Source organism: Sinocyclocheilus anshuiensis, unplaced genomic scaffold (assembly GCF_001515605.1).
Source record: "Sinocyclocheilus anshuiensis isolate Anshui unplaced genomic scaffold, SAMN03320099.WGS_v1.1 scaffold1472, whole genome shotgun sequence".
Lineage (NCBI taxonomy): Eukaryota > Metazoa > Chordata > Actinopteri > Cypriniformes > Cyprinidae > Sinocyclocheilus > Sinocyclocheilus anshuiensis.
Window position 1 is genome coordinate 421,706 of NW_015542453.1, and position 20,325 is coordinate 442,030.

Sequence of the window (20,325 nt, forward strand, 5' to 3'; positions counted from 1 at the left end):
TCAACTTAAAATGACAGATTTCCTCTCAGATTCAAATGCTGTAAAGAGAGTTATCCTATGAGTAAAGCAAACATTCTCTGCACTTATATTATCAGAAACCAGTGGGTCAGACAGCTCTAGGAATGTGTCTGAAGGACTTGTCTTCTCTCTCTGTTTTTCTCAGCATATCGGGCACAGGCTCCTGGAATATCTGCTCTCAAATGTGTGTATTTTGGCACCTTAAATGCTTCACAGCTTATGATAACCCAGGGGTCGGCAACTTTTGTTTTTGTTTTTTCTTTTACATGAAATGTGTGTTTTTTTTTTTTTACAGTATATTACAAATCTGTTCATAGCAGCTTTATATTGGTAATAAAACCTTATTGTTTTAAAAACAAAAATAAAAAGCAGTGCCAAAGTGTGTCACCCATGCAGCACTGTGAACAGGACTGTGTAACTCCCAGGACAGGATGTACAGTATATAGGTGACTCACTGTTGCGTGGATCATGATTTTTCTTATATTTTTGCTTTGGTGGCGATCATTCATTAATCCTTTATTGGAATCGTTCACGTCACACATCAACATTCACTCTCCAGAGCCTATTTTAACTCATATTTGCTTGATGAGTGGTAATTTTGGAATCTGACTTCAACATTTTAAAATAAACAGTTAAAGAATATTACAACCATATAACAATCATACAGTAAATCCTCTGTCCTTTTTATGTGTGTGCCAATATTGACCCTTTCTAATGTTGCCGACCCCTGTGATGGCCAAAGCAGGAATCTCTGGACCACCAAAGTCTATGCTGTGCAGTTTCAACTAATTAGTTTAAATAAAACTAATTAGTCTGACAGGCAACACTATTATTGGATTCTGCTGCTTTGGTGGTCCAAAGGTGCTCTAGAGGTTTTGCCTCAATGTGAAGCACAGGCATGTGGTCATCCATGCGGTCTGTGTAGTCACAGATCACTATTACATTGAGTGTTCAGTTCATCTCCATGCTCATTATCTCAAGCATGGTCCAATGAATTTGAGGCATGAGGGAAAAATCCATTAATAATAAAAATTTTTGATATTCTAATTTGGTTGAAAAATAAAAACACACAACAGCGTCCTCAAATTGATGCCGTCTGCCCTGCGCCCTGCAGCTTTATAACCTTTTCAATTAGCTTTTCAGCTTTGTTTGACACTTTCTACTCTTCCTCCTTCCCCTTCTTTTCTGCTTCCATGGTTTTCCTTTTTTCTTACCAAAAATTTTCCTTTGACTCTCCAACCTGTCGTTCCCATGTGTTGCCCAGACTTGTCCAATTACAAGACTAATCTCAATAGCATCCAGGCTGTCAATCAAAGGGGTGATTTCTCCACAGTGACCAATGCCATGACAGGGATGAGCCCCTCGCCCTCTCTCTCTGCCCTGCCCAGCAGAGCTGGCTACATCAGCAGCCTGCATGACCGGATCATGTTCAGCCCGGGAAGCGAGGAAGCCATTGAGAGGCTGAAGGTGAGAGAGAGGATGATTGGATGTATGGTTTGATAAATTAATAAGGACCAGTGCTGATCGTTTTAATGCCGACCTCTTTTCCAATTAGGAAACTGAGAAGATAATCGCAGAACTCAACGAAACTTGGGAAGAGAAGCTTCGTCGCACTGAGGCCATTAGAATGGAAAGGTTGGAGACCCCTGAGAGGGCTTTTATCTTGAAATGTGTCTGATATTTAAGTTGTGTACTTCATTTGTTAAATAAAAATCTTCTTTTTTCATTAGGGAGGCACTTTTGGCTGAAATGGGTGTGGCGATGAGGGAAGATGGAGGAACCGTTGGAGTCTTTTCACCAAAGAAGGTTAGAAGATCAAATATGTTTTCTAACAGGAAGCTAGTGAAGTCATATGCTTCAGTCAACACTTCTTTATGATTTGACTGTTTCAGACACCTCACCTGGTCAACCTCAATGAAGATTCACTGATGTCCGAATGCTTGTTGTACTACATTAAAGATGGAATCACCAAGTAAGAATGTTGATTATTTACAACCAGTATTTTCAACCATGGTCCACAAAGACATTAGTTAGTTTAGTTAACATGAGCTAACAATGAACAATACTTCTACAGCATTTATTGATGTTAATATCAACATTTACTAAAACATTTAAGATCAAAAGTTGAATCTGTTAAGGCACTCTGAACTAACTTGAACATTTTTATTACCAAATTTTTTTTTTTTTGCATTTTTAATTTTTTTATTTCAAAAATTTTTATTTTTGGTATTAAATGACCATCATAATGGAATTTTCAATACTTGTTTTGAATTTTTTAGTATCTCTATTCTGTTTCCCTTCATTCTGACAAATAGCCTCCATATATTCCTGCAGGGTCGGCCGCGAGGATGCCAGCAGTCGGCAGGACATTGTACTGAGCGGCCACTTCATTAAAGACGAACACTGTATCTTCACAAGTACTACAAATGCGTCGGGAGAGGGTACGGTGATTATGGAGCCCTGTGAGGAAGCAGAGACTTACGTTAATGGGAAGAGAGTGACAGAGCCCACTATTCTCAGATCTGGTAACTCTTCAGTTTCCAGGCTGAAAACAATCCCAGTCTGTTGAAAAACTTTTTTTTTTGGTGCCTGTAAGATGTTTTGACCCTGTCTGTTATCTGTCTTAGGTAACCGTATCATTATGGGCAAAAGCCACGTGTTCCGTTTCAATGACCCTGAGCAAGCACGGCAAGAGAGGGAGAGGACCCCATGTGCAGACACACCTGTCGAGCCAGTGGACTGGGCCTTTGCCCAAAGAGAACTACTTGATAAACAAGGCATTGATATGAAACAAGAGATGGAGCAGAGGTACAGCAGCACTTCTGTCACTAGCCCTCTTGTGGTCCTAAACCAGCAAAAATCAGATCTAGATAGGTGGAGCTGGGGGAGGTGGAGGGTTTCAGAGGAACTCTGATAACACGCTGCAGGACTATTTAGTATCTAGGTTTTGCGCCTTGATTCTGATGCTTACATCATTTACAGGTTACAGGAGCTGGAGGACCAGTACCGCAAGGAGAGAGAAGAAGCAAGCAACCTTCTGGAACAGCAGAGACTGGTAAACCATTTAAGATTAGTAAGAGCTTAATTAGTCTTTGAGTAGTAGAAACTCGAAGAAGCTTGCAGTGAAACCAAATTTCACACTGATTTTTGTTTAGGACTATGAGAGTAAGCTGGAAGCTCTTCAGAGGCAGGTCGACTCCAGATATTACCCAGAAACCACAGAGGAAGAGGAGGAACCAGAAGAGGAAGGTGGGTAACGCAGTTTAAACCACATAGGTACTTATCCATATATCAAATGCATTATCACATGACTTGTTCAGTTGTTTCTTAGACATCACATTTGAAATGGGTTCATATTTTGGTCCTGCAGTGCCGTGGACAAAGCGAGAGACAGAACTGGCCCTCTGGGCTTTCCGGAAATGGCGATTCTATCAGTTCACCTCTCTCAGAGACCTGCTCTGGGGAAATGCAATTTTCCTCAAGGAGGCTAATGCCATTAGCGTGGAGCTAAAGAAAAAGGTACACTAAAATAATTTAGGTCAGCCTAATGATTGGATATGCCTAATGAGTAGGATAAATTGTTCCCCTTTTTCTCTGCAGGTTCAGTTTCAGTTTGTGCTACTAACGGACACACTGTACTCCCCACTGCCTCCTGACCTCCTGCCCCCCAGCATAGCCAAAGACAGGGAGAAAAGGCTATTCCCTCGCACCATCGTAGCAGTAGAGGTTCAGGACCAGAAAAATGGTGCCACACACTACTGGACCCTGGACAAACTCCGGTACAGCGAGACTAAACATGCACATAATGCCCACAAAATTAGTCTAGCCCTGAAGTTATGGATCAGGATTTATAGCCCAGCTATTTTCAAAATGGTGGCACTTTTGTGGTAATAAGCTACTTTTTATGACAAGTGGTGTAACATGAAAAAATGCTGCTTTGATATCATATGAATATCTGTCTCATATGCTGCATTGAGAAGTCTGATGCATTTTAGTAAATTGTTTCAGTAAATTAGTTCAGACGGTTCATGTAAATAAACAATTCACCAACCAATTCAGTAGCCCTCATTGTTTTCTGTAGCAGAAAGATTCTGCTCTGATTAAATTATATATCCGATTGTTAAAAAGACATTGCTCTATTAAAAATCTGTTACATACTTTTTGTTTGTAACTACTGAAGTAGTGGCAAACTAATTATTTCAAATGAGTAGCTTGACTGTAGTCAAACTACTTTAAATTAGGATTAGCATGTAGCTTGTTCACACCTTAAACACTAATTTCAAGCCGGAGAGGTATTGATTCATGTACCGTAAAATGAACAAGATCACTTTTTCTACTCTTATCAATGCTTAAGCCCTTGAATAATGGCCAGTAGCCTTACATTTACATAACAGTCATGAACCATTATTTGGCATTGCTAATCAAAGGCAGGTGGTATTAGGTGGATGCTTATTCTCATTCTAAAGAAACAAACATTTGGATAAACCATATGTAGAATGAATCATGAGTATTTTTGCTGTTTTCCTAGAAGACAAACATTATACATTTTAAATGCATGTAGCTGGTAAAAGTTAATTTCACCCTTTAGGAGCAGACCAGACAAGCATATTGATGATCTCAGAGCTAATAGGCTAAAGCTAATGGGGTTTAATGCATGTTAGCCGCCTTTTTCTTTTTGGTTTATGCTTAAAAGTTGAGCATGTAAAGAGAACATTGCAGATAACACAGAGCGTGGTTTGTTACTTTTGCTGATGCAGTACTATTGTCTCTGTAGACAAAGACTGGATTTGATGAGAGAAATGTATGACCGAGCAGCAGAGGTGCCCAGTACTGCAGTCGAGGACTGTGATCATATGATGTCCGGTGGTGACCCTTTCTATGACCGCTTTCCATGGTTCCGCCTGGTTGGTCGGTGAGTAATCGATCAGTCAAGTTTGTATGCTCTAAAGTGCTAAATGGATGCTGGTATTCCCACTGTACATGACTGGAAACTGCCTATGATTTGCATTGTGCTTTTAATGAGGGTTCCTTCACTTTTTGAGTTGAATGGTGAGCTATGTGCAGCTTTCGTTTTGCACTAATTTTTCAGTATTCAGACACTTCAAACGCTAAAGCTAAGCTTGAACACTCCTCACCAAACACACTAGAAGATCATTAGCTGAACACAAATTGGGAAGCTCATGGCTGGGTTTATGCTGACATATTGTACGTGTGAGCGAGTGTGTGCAACAGCGTGTGCGCGTGTAGTGTTGTACTAACCCAGTTCCCGTGTTTTCGGCTGCACCAGCACTCCCATTCTCAACACGTGCATGAGCGAGCGCATGAGTGACCTTACCTTCTCCCCCACCCTCTCCGACCCCGACTCTGACATAACCGAGCTCGCCGATGAGCGGCATTATGGGAAAGTCGAGGAGGAGGAGTTGGACCTGGACGATGAGATCTTTATGGAGGACCCTGGCTCAGAGCTTGGGAGAGAGGAGGAGGATGGTGTAGGGGAGCACTGCCCAGGTGTCAGCGATGGCCAGGACCCCTTTTACGACCGCTGGCCTCTGTTCAGTTTAGTGGGAAGGTTGGTGAGGTTTCAGGAGCATGCTGGCAGAGGAAACTAGCTCTTTCACACTGAGACAAAGACAAGAGTGTCTGTTACTAGAACTTCCTAACAGGGAATCAAATACAGAAAAAGCATTTGGTAGGGGTTAGAATATCTATTGCCAAGATAAAGATCAGTTTGGTCATTTCCTAAATGTATTCTCATGGTTTCGGGTAAAACATCTTTGTCAATCAGCTTAAAAAAAAATCGAATTAATTTTTTTGATAAACAAACATTACCGCCATATTTTCTTCTAGTGTTCTACATTCTAAAGTAAATTTCTTGGATGGCATTTATTATTACTATCAATAAGAATAATAAGTATTATAATAATATATTTTTTTTATAAATAAATAAATAAATAAATGATGATGCCATTCGAGTATGTCAATGAAAATATGATAAAATATAATAAATGTAGTGCATATATTATGTAATACATAGTAAATTATTATTATTATTATTATTATTATTTGGATTTTAACAGTAAATCAATATTGATGCTGTTCTATAATGTCGACATAAATATAAACAAATTTGGTACATTCAATAATAATAATAATACAAATTTTGATTTTAATAATAAATAAATAAACAAACTATAATGCCATTCTAATATGTCAGTGTAAATATAATAAATAAAATGTAAAAAAATAAAAATTCTTTATAGTCTGGCTTACAAGATTTGACTTTGAAAGTGTGAAACTCTTGACCTGATCTGAAGGCAGTTTTAATGCCTCTTTCTGTATGTTTTAGATGTGTTTTACTTAGACAACAAACCTTTTACTTTTTTTATGCATTCTTGTGCATTGATAAGTGTTGCATACAGTGTTGAAATGCACAATTTCAGTGCTGTCTGAGGTTTTCAGTAACTGAATGAGAGGAAACGAACAAAAAGAATAGCAATGTCAAGATACTGACTGTGAAACACAGTAGATCACTGGTGACAGATCCCTAATGCATGTTTATTGTAACAAAGGGCAACTTTAGACATTTGAAGGCATTTGAACATGGGTGGCTCTATAGGACAAAATTAATAGTGTTGCGAATGGTAATCACGTCAATTCTGCCCTGTTTTGAAAGATACAGCATTGTATGGCAGCATAATACATTTTTTGTCTGCTCTTCTCCGAAACAAAATTAGCATCCTCTGCAGAATTCCGTTGTTTCTGTGATCAGTATAAATCGGTTGATTGTTTTGTCTGAAAAGCAACAGTGCTCAAGATGAAAGAGCTGGTTTCGACTACAGCAGTCTCAATCAGGCATGCCAGAACTAAAATTTGTACCACAGTTTTGGATTGGCTCCCACACTCTCACTTTCCTGCGCACATGCAACATACAAGATTTGTGATGTGTGTTGACTTTTTGATTTATCTTTTAAGTTGATGGGGGTCAAATTCATGTATGTTAATGTCATTTCAATTTTTTGCTTTCCAGTTTGCATCTGGCCCAACAAGCCAAATTTGGAGTTTTTTTTTCACTAAACATTTTGTTTATCTGAGCATGCTGTATTTGCGCCTCACCAATCTTGTCGAAAGCTCCTCCCCTCTGGCCACACCTCCTGCCACTCTTGAACCCTGCCTGTCAAGCTTCGTCCAGCAACACATTGGGATCAAGAGGGCAGATCTGATTTCAATGAATGTATTTGTCTGAATGTAGACAAGACGTAGGCCAATCTGTCACCAAACTTACCTGCATTCGATATCTATTCGATGTCTAGTTCAGGGATTTCATAGACACATATCTGAGACATGGAATTGTAATTAAACCTTCAATCAGTTACTGAAACGTCAGTTAAAATCAGATGTGACAATGCATTTCCATATCTTCACCTATGTTTATGGATTGATAATTTAGATCAGTCAGTCAAAAGTTATAGTGTAAAATAGCTTGTGGTGCAGTTCTCTTCTATATGCATGTTCTTGAAACACTTTCACCAACCGCCACTGAGACTAAAATCCTTGCTATCATCACTTTCTGTATCATTATGATAGAATGGAGGCTCTAATAGAGTATTCACAGATGAACCGCAGACTTTTTGGCTTTTATTGCAGCAGCTTCTTGTTTGGTTGCTTTTTTTGTGTCTGATGTTGTGTTGTCTAGTGGCAGTGTGGCTGAGTTGATCTTCACTGACATTTTCCCATTTAAACTTCTTTTTCCATTAATGTTAACCCTTTTTTCTTCTTTTTCACTCCATCAACTCATCTCAAATCCCTCTTCTTTCTTCGGCTCTCCTCCTTTTTCCCCATCATCCTCTCCTTCATAGGGCATTTGTGTATCTGAGTAATCTGCTGTACCCTGTGCCATTAGTGCACCGTGTGGCTATTGTAAGTGAGAAAGGCGAGGTCAAGGGGTTCCTCCGCGTGGCAGTACAAGCCATATCAGGTAAGTTCATCTTCATGATGCTTTCACAAACCTATTTTAAGCAGATTCCAGAGCTAACCTGCATGGTGTATCACTTTACATGAATTATTATCACATTACATAAAGTATTGTTTGACGTTTTATAATAGTATAGGAGTACCACAAGGCTCAGTATTCAGACCAATTATGTTTTCATACAAAAAATTCTCTTGTGTTTTATGAATGAAATTTAAATGTATGCATATATGTATTTTCTCCCTTCCTTTCTCTGATTATGTTTAGAATTGTTTTGTACAAGCCTAAATATGATTAAATCTTAAATTGTTGCCATAATCATTAATTTCTTGTCACAGCTGATGAAGAGGCTCCTGATTATGGCTCAGGTGTGAGACAATCAGGAACTGCCAAGATCTCATTTGAGGATCAACAGTTTGAGAAGGTTGGTTGTGTCACTCATTTCATGTAATTGATTCTGTTTTGTCTTGGCAAATGAATTCTCACAGTTATTATCTCAGAAGTTGAGTTGGGCTTTTTAGGTATTGAATTGTTTTTGTAGAAGGTGAGACACCATCACGAATTGTTTTTCTCTCAGTTCCAGACAGAAACATGCACCGGTGGGATGTCTCACACAAACACATCTCAAGAGGAGCTGCGCATTGTAGAAGGAGAAGGAAAAAACTCAGAGATGGGCCTCAGTGCTGATGAGGTCAACAACAACACCTGTGCAGGTAATATGTTTTTTGAAATAAATAAATAAATAAACATTACTGGTGGCCTCATTTATTTATTAATAAGTGACTGATATAAATTTTGCACAATACATTATGATGAATTTCTACATGCCACAACATAAAATAATTTGCCTAGTAATCATGTGTGATATTTTTACTATTAAAGTAGTTGTAAATGGTAATATAAGTGACTTACACAAGAGTTAGACAGTATTTGTATTCTAATCTGATCTGTTTTCTCATGCATTGCTGCGTCTAGCCTCTCCTGATATTCCTAACAGTCCTCTGAAGTGTGTTCTGGAATGTCCTCTTGATGTGACTCAGGAAAAATCACTCGAGCATTTGAAAATCGGCAGCAACTTCACCTTCAGGGTCACAGTGCTTCAAGCCTCTAGCATCTCTGCTGAGTATGCAGATATCTTCTGCCAGTTCAAGTGAGTAGATGTTTCTCATTCATAGAATTTTCAGAATGGAGTTTCCATAAAAACTGTACTGTACATCTGACAGATCTTAGGGTTTGAAAGGCAAATACTTATGCACATTATGCATTTCAGCCATCTTATTTTAGATGAACATTGTTTTCATGCTGCTAAATTTTTTGAAAGTTGCCACTCGAAAACAATGTGCCCCCTCTGTTTGAATGACGCCTCTGCAAACACTCATCCAGGATGCTCATAAGACTTCTGAAGCAATGTCATCTCAGTTGTCCTGTGTCTTTTTCCAGCTTTATTCACAGGCATGACGAGGCATTTTCCACTGAGCCATTAAAGAATACCGGCCGAGGGCCTCCACTGGGATTCTACCATGTACAAAATGTAATCAACTTTGTGACATTTACTAATGAAGTAATTCAACCATGTTTTAGTTGTTAAATCAAACATAAATAATTTGTGCGGTTTGCTACTATTGCAGATAACCGTGGAGGTCACCAAGTCTTTTGTGGAATACATCAAAAGTCAGCCAATCGTTTTTGAGGTGTTCGGCCACTACCAGAAACAGCCTTTCCCTCTGCTCTGTAAGGACTTAATTAGGTGAGCAACTTTTTTTATATTTATTATTATCATACTTTTTAGTTGCCTACAATGTCAAATAAAATGTTCCTTCCCTATAGTTCATTACGTCCAACAAGAAGGCAGTTCCCTAGAGTTATGCCTTTGTCAAAGCCAGGTAAGGAGATGTTTTTTCTCATTTCTTGACCAGTACAGTGCTTGTGGTCTCTCCGTGTCTGAACTCTGCCTCTGTTTCCCCCCAGTGCCCGCCACTAAACTGAGTACGCTGACATGCTCAACCGCTGGCCCCTGTCACTGCAAATATGACCTTATGGCATTCTTTGAGATCTGTGAGCTGGAGGCCAACGGAGAGTGAGTATCTGATAAACACATTGTGGTATATCAGTTCCTAGTAAGTTACTCATTGAAGCTTGTATGTATGGTAGGTTATTCGTATATAATGTAACCCTTGTACCTGTTTGTGTACTTTTTTTAGCTACATCCCAGCTGTTGTTGATCACAGGGGTGGAATGCCCTGCCACGGTACATTCCTGTTGCACCAGGTAAACATGAATCCATCTGTCCCTATCAACCCATTAAATGGTAAAAGTTGGGGGTTGCTAAAATTTATGAATGTTTTAGAAATAAGTCTTTAATGCTCACAATTTATTTGATAAAAAATAATAAAGTATAAACAGTTAAATTGTGAACTATATTATTACAATAATATTTGTTTTCCATTTTTGTACAATAAAATGTAATTTTTCCTGTTATGGCAAAGCTGAATTTTCAGCAGCCATTACACCTGTCTTCTTTGTCACATAATACTTCAGAAATCATTCTAATATGCTTATTTGGTGTTCAAGAAACATTTCATTGTTATCCATATAAAAAAAAAACATGGTGTTGCTTAATATTTTGTGGAAACCGTGATACATTTGGTCAGGATTCTTTGATAAATTTATTTAAAATAGTTTGTAACATTACTTTTGTAACATTATAAATATCTTTACTGTCACTTTTGATTACTTTAATATTTCCTTTCTGAATAAAGGTATTAATTTCTGTGAAAAAAAAGGTTTTTACAGACCCCAAAATGTTAAACTTTAGTGTAAATTGAGATAAAAAATTGAGGATTTTGAATTTTCACCTTTGACATATTTACCGCAGGGCATCCAAAGAAGAATTACAGTGACTATTGCCCATGAAACTGGCAATGATATTGAGTGGAAGGAGGTTAAAGAGCTCGTCATAGGTTAGTGCTATTTTTTTTCTCTCTCAAAAATAGTTTATCAGAATCTCTGGCTTCCATCACATTAAGTGCTAACTGGCATAGAGGACAAATGGAGATGTTATGGTGAATGTTCAGGCAGAGTTTCAGATGACTCAGCATTTCTTCTGTTCTTTTTAGGGCGTATCCGTAACACACCCGAGGCGGATGAGACTATCATCGACCCCAACATCCTGTCCCTCAACATCCTGTCTTCAGGCTACATACGACCATCTTATGATGACAGGTACACCGCTGATCCTTCCTCCAGTACCTCTCAATAACAGAATGCTTTTAAAAGCTGTTTTTGTTATTTGCAATATGACTACTGTGTCATAATAAAACCGCAATGTTAGCAATAACAAAGTATTTACACGAATGACATATATTCAGATTATTTGTGACCCTGGACCACAAAACCAGTCATAAGGGTCAATTTTTTGAAACTGAGATTTATACATCATCTGAAAGATGAATCCCAGCGACTTAAGACTGGTTTTGTGCTCCAGGGTCACATTTGTAGCAATTGCCAACAATACATTGTAGGAGTCAAAATTATTGATTTTTCTTTTAAACTTAATTTTTGATTAGTAATATGCATTGCTAAGGACTTAATTTGGACAACTTTAAAGGCAATTCTCTCAATTTTTTTGATTGTTTTGCACCCTCAGATTCCAGATTTGCAAATAGTTGTATCTCGGCCAAATGTTATCCTATTCTAACAAACCATACATCAAAGGAAAGCTTATTTATTCAGCTTTCAGATGATGTATAAATCTCAATTTTTTTAAAAATTACCCTTTGACCCCTATGTTGTTGTGGCCCAGAGTCACATTTGTATTATGTATATATTATATATGTAAATTTAATTAATATTTATTAATCCATTACTCTTAATTATTAATATTAATTAAAATGAGTGCTAACAACACTAAAACCTCATAACTAATTTATAGATGTATTTAAATGTAATTATATTTTTAATATTCTAATTATTTATTGACATAATTAAAATTAGTAAGTTACCAAAATTTTTATTTACTAACATGGTAGTTTCTTTATTGTGTCCTGTCAGAGTGTCATTGGGAATTGACCATAGGTATGTTTTTTTCCTTAAGCATACAGGTTTTTAAATTAATTTATTATTTGTTGTTGTCATTGTTGTAACCCACCTTACATTTTCAAACCTGTACAAATAAAGGAAAAAATATAAGCAGTGATATAATTCTCAAAGCTGTTTGCAACCTTTCAGGACATTTTACCGCTTTGAGGCCGCATGGGACAGCTCCATGCACAACTCCCTCCTGCTGAATCGTGTCACTCCATATGGAGAGAAAATTTACATCACCCTCTCTGCCTATCTTGAGGTGAGGAAGACTCTTTCAAACTAAAGTGATCAGATTATGACATTTTATTAATGTGGGAGATATTGGAACTAATCAGAAGCAGTATAAACCAAGTACTGTAACAGTAAATTCAAGCTACACAGTCAGAAGTTTGAATTTGCTTTGAATTTGATAATATGATGTTCCACTAACTTGCTGCTGTAATATTTAGATGGAGAACTGCACTCAGCCCACTGTCATCACTAAGGACTTTTGCATGGTGTTCTACTCAAGAGATGCTAAACTTCCTGCGTCACGTTCCATTCGAAACCTTTTCAGCACTGGTGCCTTTAGGCCCTCTGAGAGGTGAGGAAAGTTTGCTGGCCTCTTTTTGCAGTCAAGTAAATTGATTTTGAGTTAATCAATGCACTATTTCTAATCTTTAATGCTCAGGACTTGATATCTAAAAACAGTTTTTCACTTGGACTATCATTGTAATTGGTCTGTCTTTCCTGTCTCAGTAACCGTGTGACTGGAGTGTATGAATTAAGCCTTTGCCATTTGGCTGACATTGGAAGTCCTGGTAAGTTATCATGTACAAATGCAAATGTACAAATTATCTTTATCACATAAATATGCAGATTTAACCCAGTTGTTTGATTCATTTTGTTGTTTTGCCATGATGGTGCAGGTATGCAAAGGAGGCGCAGACGGGTGCTGGACACCTCAGTGGCGTATGTGCGTGGAGAGGAGAACCTTGCGGGTTGGAGGCCCCGCAGTGACAGCCTCATCCTGGACCACCAGTGGGAGCTGGAGAAACTTAGCCTTCTACAAGAGGTAAAATATGGTCCATCTGAATGTTTAAGGGCTTTTATTTTTGGCTATAGTCTGATTTTTGTCTTCAGTCAAGTAAATGATTGTGAGGTGTTTGCTTACAGGTGGAGAAGACCAGGCATTACCTTCTGCTGAGAGAGAAGCTGGAAGCATCTCTGCTGCTGGGACAGGACTCTTTCTGTGGCAAAGACCTGATGGACTCCCCTAAGGCCTCCAGCCCCATGATCAACCCAGTAGTCATTCTGGGTCTGGACAGTCCCAACGAGAGGCAGAGGGAGCTGGCTGCCAAGGTAAATGTTGCCGCTTTATATCCACATAACATGACAGTGATAGCCTATTCCCACCAAGTCCAGTTTGACAAAACCAAACAAAATATAATATATACAGTATATTGCACAAAAACAAATCAGCAAAAATCTTAATTAGTACTGTTTTCAGTAACACCTTGTCTACACCGGACGCGAGCAGAGCGGCGCAATGTGACAAAATAAAATAGAACCTATTATGCTGTCTACACTGGATGCGGTGTGGCGCGACACTAGAAATCCCCATCAGTAAACTGATTCCGCATTATATTTATGACATACTGACATTAAGTTCAAATGATTTTTAATGGTCGCTTTGTCGCATCCAGTGTGGACAGACCTTACCTGTTGCGGCGTGGCACGATGCAACAACTGTCGAGTCCAGTGTAAAAATCTCATCCTTAAGACAAGATAAATGTACTTGTTTTATTTACTTGTTTTCAAATAAGATATCTTTAATCATTTAATTAATTTACATTAATTAAATTTACATACTTAATGTATAAATATGTATAAATAAAATTGTTCAAAACAAACTAACAAACAAAGACAGAAAAGGCCAATTGGGTAGACAAATTACAATTAATTCAAGATATATTCTTATAAGTTTTTTTTTTACACAGTTGCTTCTCAAGTAGTTACAATGAATAAGAATTTGCCATTTTGTTAAGGAGTACCACAAGGCTCAATATTCAGACCTATTATGTTTTCTTATTTAATTTTTCTACTTGCAATAAACTCCATTCTAATACAAATAAATAAAAATAAGACTTTCTCATTTCAATAGAAAAAAAAGAAACCTTGCAATATATTATTTGAAATTCTGTGTGAAGCTAATAGAGACACATTCAGTTTTTCAAATCATGTTGTTCATGTCCCTATGTTAAAATTTGGACCTGGTGAGTTTAAGTCATACATTTGTATTACTGTTAACTGCTCTTTTATTAAATTGAAAACCACCACTCTGAAATGCTAAAACTTTTTATGTTGCTAATTTATGTATTTTATTCCATTTTCCTACATTTTGTTTTCTCTTTTCAGTGTGTGCGACTGCTCATGCACACCTTCAACAGGCAGTACAGCCAGGTGAGCAGCAGTCTCAGTGAGAGCAAGGTGAGCTTTTACTGCCCTAGTGTCTGTCCAGACCTTGCCTCATTCTCTTGCCCATGCAGACCAGATATCTGTCTCGCTCTCTCTTTCTTCTTATGTAATATTTAGCAGTCTTTTTCTTTTAGCCATTTAAAAAGGCATTTTAAAAATTTTCTTCACTTCACTTCTCTCATTCACTCATTTAGAGTAGAGCAGCATGATTAGTGTAATAGATGCTTTAAGGGTAAGCATGGCATTTTCTGGAATATGATGAATGAGACACTTTTATTACATTGCCAGCTTTATCATCTGGTGGTGCTCTTTTTTTTTTTTTTTAGCTGTCAGAGATGTCTGCATCACTTTTAAGAGACAGTTCTTCTTCCCTTCTGAGCACTTTAACACCCTCCTCCACCTGCCCGTCACTGGTGGATGGTCACTATGACAGTCCAGACCTCAGGTCAGTGTATTTTCAATACAAAACAAAAGTTCCTGTTAGTATAAAAACAATATGAAAATACTAGTTCTCTAGAATCAGCCTATACGGTCTGTTCAGTCTCAGAACACCTCAAATACTTTACAACTAACAGGACTTTCATGTTCTATGTGATTTTACAGAGGTGCTGAAGCAAACTCTGGTGCCTCTAGCCCTGATCTCGACCCCTTCAGCCCTATAGAGAGAAAACCCAGGAGCTGCACCTTCATCCCGGACATCCAGGAGATTCGCGTCAGGTAACATCCGCACCACTAGGTGTCAGTATAACATTCAAGACTACTGTTGAAAACTTCTGTCCTTAAAACGTTAAACATTCTAATGTATCCTGTTATTGATTACCCTGTAAATTATACGGTATATATCTACTATTTTCCTGACTACAGCCCCATTGTGTCAAAGAAAGGCTATCTACACTTTCTCGAGCCACACACCAATGGCTGGGTGAAGCGGTACATTGTGGTGCGGCGGCCATATGTCTACCTGTACCGCAGTGAGAGAGACTGCGTGGAGAGAGCTGTCATCAACCTGTCCTCTGCTCAGGTGGAGTACAGTGAAGATCAGCAGGCCATGCTGAGGGTGAGCCCATTTATTTATACCTCGTCCAGTGACATACACATGATTACTGAGGAAAGTGTTCTGCTAGCAATAGTTGTCCACTGATTTTGTTAACCCATGTGATGTTTGGTTTCCAGGCTCTTAACACTTTTGCAGTGTGCACTGAGCACCGCAACATTCTCCTCCAAGCAGCCAATGACAAAGAAATGCATGACTGGCTGTACGCATTCAACCCACTTCTGGCAGGAACTATCAGGTATTTAAAATTAAATTATTTTATTTTATTTCAGTATTTCACCACACAAAAACTGCGGTTGCAACAAACTAGCCAATTTCTTTTAATTATTATTTTTAAAATATTTTATTTTACCACATTGCACGCAACCTGTCTGTGTTTAACACTAGTTTTGTTATTGTTAGCTAACATATAGTTTTTGTTAAAATTTAATTAAAATAAAGCTGAAACAAAATAAAATATGAATATTAGAAAAATAAAAAAAGCTATAGGATCTGAGCTATAAGGTTCGTTTTGGTTCATTGCACAACCGCTCCACTGCTAAGATAATCAGCTTTCTTAAAGTTTTTGTTTATAACATTTCTCTCTCTCTCTCACTCACTCTCTCTCTCTTTTTTTTTTTTTACCCAAAATTAGAGAGCAGTGATGCTAAATTACCTGTTATTGATACACTAAATGCAAATACATCAGCACATTTTCACCATTGGATGAGGGAGATTTTATTTGTTATATCACATATTTCAAAAGGACTCAAATTAAAACGAAAATTGAAACGAAAATATAAAAACAAAAGCTGATTTAAAAAAAAATATATATATATTTATATATATGTAATAGTATATAAATAATACTCAAATAACACTCTTGTGTTGGCATCTGCCTAATTCTACCAATAATTTGAACCAAAATGTAATAGAGTTAGATTGGACCAAAGATCTTTGATATCAAAACAGACTCTGGACCATTTTTTGGGTTGCAGCTCAGCAGTTGAGAACCACAGCTGTAACTGGTCATGATCAATGATATTGCTGAATTTCTCCTAATCTCTCTCTCTACCCACAGGTCTAAGCTTTCCAGGAGAAAATCAGGACCGATGAGGATGTGAAAGTTTTTTTTTTCTCTGGCTGAAACAACAAACAGATAGCTAACAGGCCGTTGTGGTGTAATTAGGTCATGTGATCATAAGTGCCCTATCCCCATGTCATCACAGCTGCCTCTTGCCTGCCCATCCCAGCATTCCCATCTCAGTCTGTCCATGCCAACCATAGACTCTGGGCCTGGCTTCACAGAGTGTATGTGTTTATGTGTGTGTGTCAGGCCATATTTAGTGTAAATTTACAACATTGAAATATATTCAGCACTTCCCGCTAACATGGCTACAAGCTAGAATGGCAAAACAGCATCTTAGACACGGCCCTACTCTTAGTTCATTTGTAAATGCGACTCAACGCTCTGTTTGTGTATGTGTGCTTCTGCAGAGTATATGTCAAGTGCTTTTACCTGGGCTTCAGTAGTTGCCTCTTGGTTTTGATCTGTCTTGATCATTGTGCTTCATGAAGGGATGCAGAGCTTATTTCGAGGTCACCTTTTATGCAGTGGACGACAGATTGCAATGGATTTTAGACTAAAAAAAGAGGTAAATGTCCATTATTTTGACAAAAATCAGCATTGGAAAAGTACAAAACGTCTACCATACAGAAGTTTATTTTGTGTTTTTATTGTCATCTGTAATGTCTTTTTTACATTACATCTTTACGTTTACTTATTTATTAAGCATTGTATGTTTTATAAACATCATTTATTAAGAGGTCACTATTTGTAGTGTGCTACAAAATAATTTTTCACCTTGCACTTTTGATAATGAGCTTTATTTACCAGGTTCATTTGCACAAGAGATCTGCTGCTAAGAGAATCCGCTTCTTTAATCTTTTCTTTATTTACAACTTTTCATTATTTGCGCACAAAATTGGAGAGCTGTGATGCTAAATTACCGGATACTGTTACACTGAACGCAGATACATAAGAGCACATTCGATTATTTCGGTTACATCGCATATTTCAAATAACATTATGCAGGAAGTTTCTGTAGCTTAATTGCATCATAGTTCTTCATTTGTAACTGCTATGTTCAGCTCATCCCAGCCTTACATGTTATAATATATTGAATATCTGTATTCAGACCTCTTACACAGAGAAGCAGCAATAAGATCAAGTCTTGTAAGAGAAGATCCAGTTTTAGTGCTCCAATATGTAACAAAAAGTCTGATAGCTTTTACCAAACATTTTGTGATCACCAATATAGTAATTTTTATTTAGCTTAGCTAAACGGTTCATTATTTTGTAAGCATATACACATACACCTGGTTTTTGCTCCACCCTTTGCCTTGAAACTATGAAGACCGTGTATACAAAGTATATAAAACTGTCATGACAGTTACATCTTAGAGGTATTACCTGAGGCCGTGTATGAATCTCTCTTTTGGCTTGGTTTAAGCTCATGCTATTGGTCAGTCAGCCATTTAGCATGTTGCTCATGTTGCTGTTACAGATATCATGAGAGAGCACTGATGTTTTGTGCCATGGGCCAGCCAACCCAAAGAGCACAATCGTAGCAGCAACATCTAGTTGTGAACGTAGCCGAGAGAGTTCAGCAGTTCTGGTCTTTACCTCTCAAAATGGTTTCTTCATAAGCAGCAGTATAAGTATGCCTTGATAGACTCTTACATGAAATATGGATCTGAAATGTAAATTAGAGACAGATGTTTAGGTTTTGGACAATATTGACAGTCATACTGTACCTCCCAGTGCTCTGACGTTTTTTTTATCCATTCCTGTCTTTGATAATGCTATGTATATGATAGCATGCTGTACATATTTATTCAGCTTTTAAATTAAATGTATCGAACGTATCTCATTTACCTCCATACAGTATAAGAGTAGCATTTACATAAAGATAATAGATGCAGTTGTATTATTTTACCAAATTGAAGGATCACAGTCGACTATGAGCATGTGGTGTTCGCATTGACACGGTGCCCTGAAAACAAAGCATTCAACAAGACTTTGTCAACATTGCAGAAAAACAAGATTTTTAAGGTTTGTAGTTGATAATGTGTCTCTCTTTCACTCTCAATCGATCCTTTGTGTTACCACGTCTTTCCGAGCATCATTTCAAATAAACATGTTTCATCCATCCAAATATTCCAAATTTAAAAAAAGAAGGAACTCAATATAAACTAAGTGTACCTATTGTAATTGCTTCAATATTTCTGTTGATTTGCTCTGTATATAAACCCAAGTGTGGTCTACCACACTTGGCTATAACCACTTTATACCATAATGAATGGGCTGTAGTGTACTCGGTGCTCAAGTTCTTTGAGTGTTGGACCTGTGTCTTCTAATGTCTGTGGACACTTAACACTTTGTCAGGTGTGAAATAAATGTGAAATATTCGCAACGTTGCTTGAGTCTGGACTTCTTTTTTGTTTAAATCAGAGGTGCCCCAACTTTTTAATATGGCCAAAACTAGGGCCAAAAATTTGATTCGGGGCCATGGGCTGCATGTACAGTAAATACTGCATTACATCTCTATTAAAGTATATTAAACATTTTTTTTATATAATTAAAAAAAAATCCTCACAGGCCAACTTTGGCTCGCAGGCCCTAGTTTGGTCAACTCCATCTGTATTCAAGCCTCTTACATGGTGTTTTCCTAGCAAGGTGCCAATGAGATAATGTCTTGAGAGAACATCCAGTTTTGGCATCTCTGATCTAAATGATAAAGTAATTTAAGATATAAATCATTCTTGCATACGTTTGGACAAAAAAAAAAAAAGCATTTTAGTCCAAAACTACTACCTGCTTCCTTGATCAATTATGGCCTTTCTAACTTTTCAAAGTAATGCAGTATCTGGGAATATAAGCAGATGTATATTATCACATGAGGGCTCTTTTTTCACTTCTAATTATAGCTTAGTATCTCATAATCTCAACTTTTTAAAAAAACGGTCTCATAATTATGATTTACCAAAGCATTACTTTTTTGTCAGAGATAATCTAAAGAAAGAGGGTTATTTAAAAGTTGTGTCGCATATGCAGTCTTCTCTCATATACAACGTAAAAGGAAAGTCTGATTGATTCTATAATAAATCGATTCATCTGCAACTCTTTATTTTCTCTGATATAGCATTCGAAAGTCTGATTAATTCTTGTGAATCAATTCATTTGGATGATTCGTGTAAATGAACCGATTAAAAAATGATTCACAAGCCCTGGTTTTGGCATCTCTTATCTAAATGATCTATTCTAAATATATTATCTTAAATACATTTAACATATGAGCACTTGCATCATTTAAGGATAAAAAAAAAAAAAAAGCATTTTAGTCAAAAAGTATTTCCAGCTTCCTTGTTCGTTTACAATCTTTCTAACTTTTCAAAGTAATACATTGTTACCGTATCGGAATATAAGCAGATGTATGTTTTCACATGAGGGCTCTAGTTACATTTCTGGCTCAGTGCTTATACACCCCCTTCATCTCTCCCACGGACATCTGTCAGCAAGCTCAGGTATCATTTTAGAGAGGGAGCGAGAGCCGAGAGAGACAGTTGGGTACAGCCCAAGGACCCCTGCCACTTCTGGTCTGCCTGGCCGAGGTCTAGCATGGTGCTCCACAGGGCCATCCAGGCCGCTCGTGACGGGGATGCGAAGGCTCTGAGGGCCCTGCATGAGTCCGGATGTCTCAGT

General features: G+C 37.6%; 1 protein-coding gene across 7 annotated transcripts in view; it reads left to right on the forward strand.

Annotated features, from left to right (window-relative positions):
- The window catches only part of LOC107693723 (kinesin-like protein KIF1A), a 32,035-nt gene extending 12,995 nt beyond the window's left edge, over positions 1-19,040 (forward strand). Inside the window, exons 12-47 of one of the 7 annotated variants that reach the window (XM_016493213.1) lie at positions 164-202; positions 1,352-1,485; positions 1,574-1,653; positions 1,749-1,824; positions 1,911-1,990; positions 2,353-2,543; positions 2,646-2,826; positions 3,001-3,073; positions 3,174-3,267; positions 3,389-3,537; positions 3,619-3,797; positions 4,793-4,930; positions 5,306-5,587; positions 7,875-7,993; positions 8,326-8,411; positions 8,565-8,700; positions 8,963-9,137; positions 9,428-9,518; positions 9,616-9,734; positions 9,815-9,870; positions 9,956-10,064; positions 10,189-10,255; positions 10,863-10,947; positions 11,104-11,209; positions 12,038-12,061; positions 12,215-12,329; positions 12,520-12,653; positions 12,809-12,870; positions 12,979-13,124; positions 13,226-13,411; positions 14,468-14,539; positions 14,854-14,972; positions 15,131-15,244; positions 15,392-15,584; positions 15,701-15,819; positions 16,642-19,040. In XM_016493213.1, the coding sequence (XP_016348699.1) occupies positions 164-202; positions 1,352-1,485; positions 1,574-1,653; positions 1,749-1,824; positions 1,911-1,990; positions 2,353-2,543; positions 2,646-2,826; positions 3,001-3,073; positions 3,174-3,267; positions 3,389-3,537; positions 3,619-3,797; positions 4,793-4,930; positions 5,306-5,587; positions 7,875-7,993; positions 8,326-8,411; positions 8,565-8,700; positions 8,963-9,137; positions 9,428-9,518; positions 9,616-9,734; positions 9,815-9,870; positions 9,956-10,064; positions 10,189-10,255; positions 10,863-10,947; positions 11,104-11,209; positions 12,038-12,061; positions 12,215-12,329; positions 12,520-12,653; positions 12,809-12,870; positions 12,979-13,124; positions 13,226-13,411; positions 14,468-14,539; positions 14,854-14,972; positions 15,131-15,244; positions 15,392-15,584; positions 15,701-15,819; positions 16,642-16,684 (4,172 nt within the window). In that variant the 3' untranslated portion in view covers positions 16,685-19,040. Of the gene's footprint in view, positions 1-163; positions 203-1,282; positions 1,486-1,573; positions 1,654-1,748; positions 1,825-1,910; positions 1,991-2,352; positions 2,544-2,645; positions 2,827-3,000; positions 3,074-3,173; positions 3,268-3,388; positions 3,538-3,618; positions 3,798-4,792; positions 4,931-5,305; positions 5,588-7,874; positions 7,994-8,325; positions 8,412-8,564; positions 8,701-8,962; positions 9,138-9,427; positions 9,519-9,615; positions 9,735-9,814; positions 9,871-9,955; positions 10,065-10,188; positions 10,256-10,862; positions 10,948-11,103; positions 11,210-12,037; positions 12,062-12,214; positions 12,330-12,519; positions 12,654-12,808; positions 12,871-12,978; positions 13,125-13,225; positions 13,412-14,467; positions 14,540-14,853; positions 14,973-15,130; positions 15,245-15,391; positions 15,585-15,700; positions 15,820-16,641 lie in introns of all 7 variants that reach the window. The other 6 variants (XM_016493217.1, XM_016493212.1, XM_016493214.1 and 3 more) reach the window with 6 other exon arrangements.
- The last annotated feature ends 1,285 nt before the right edge of the window (positions 19,041-20,325 follow it).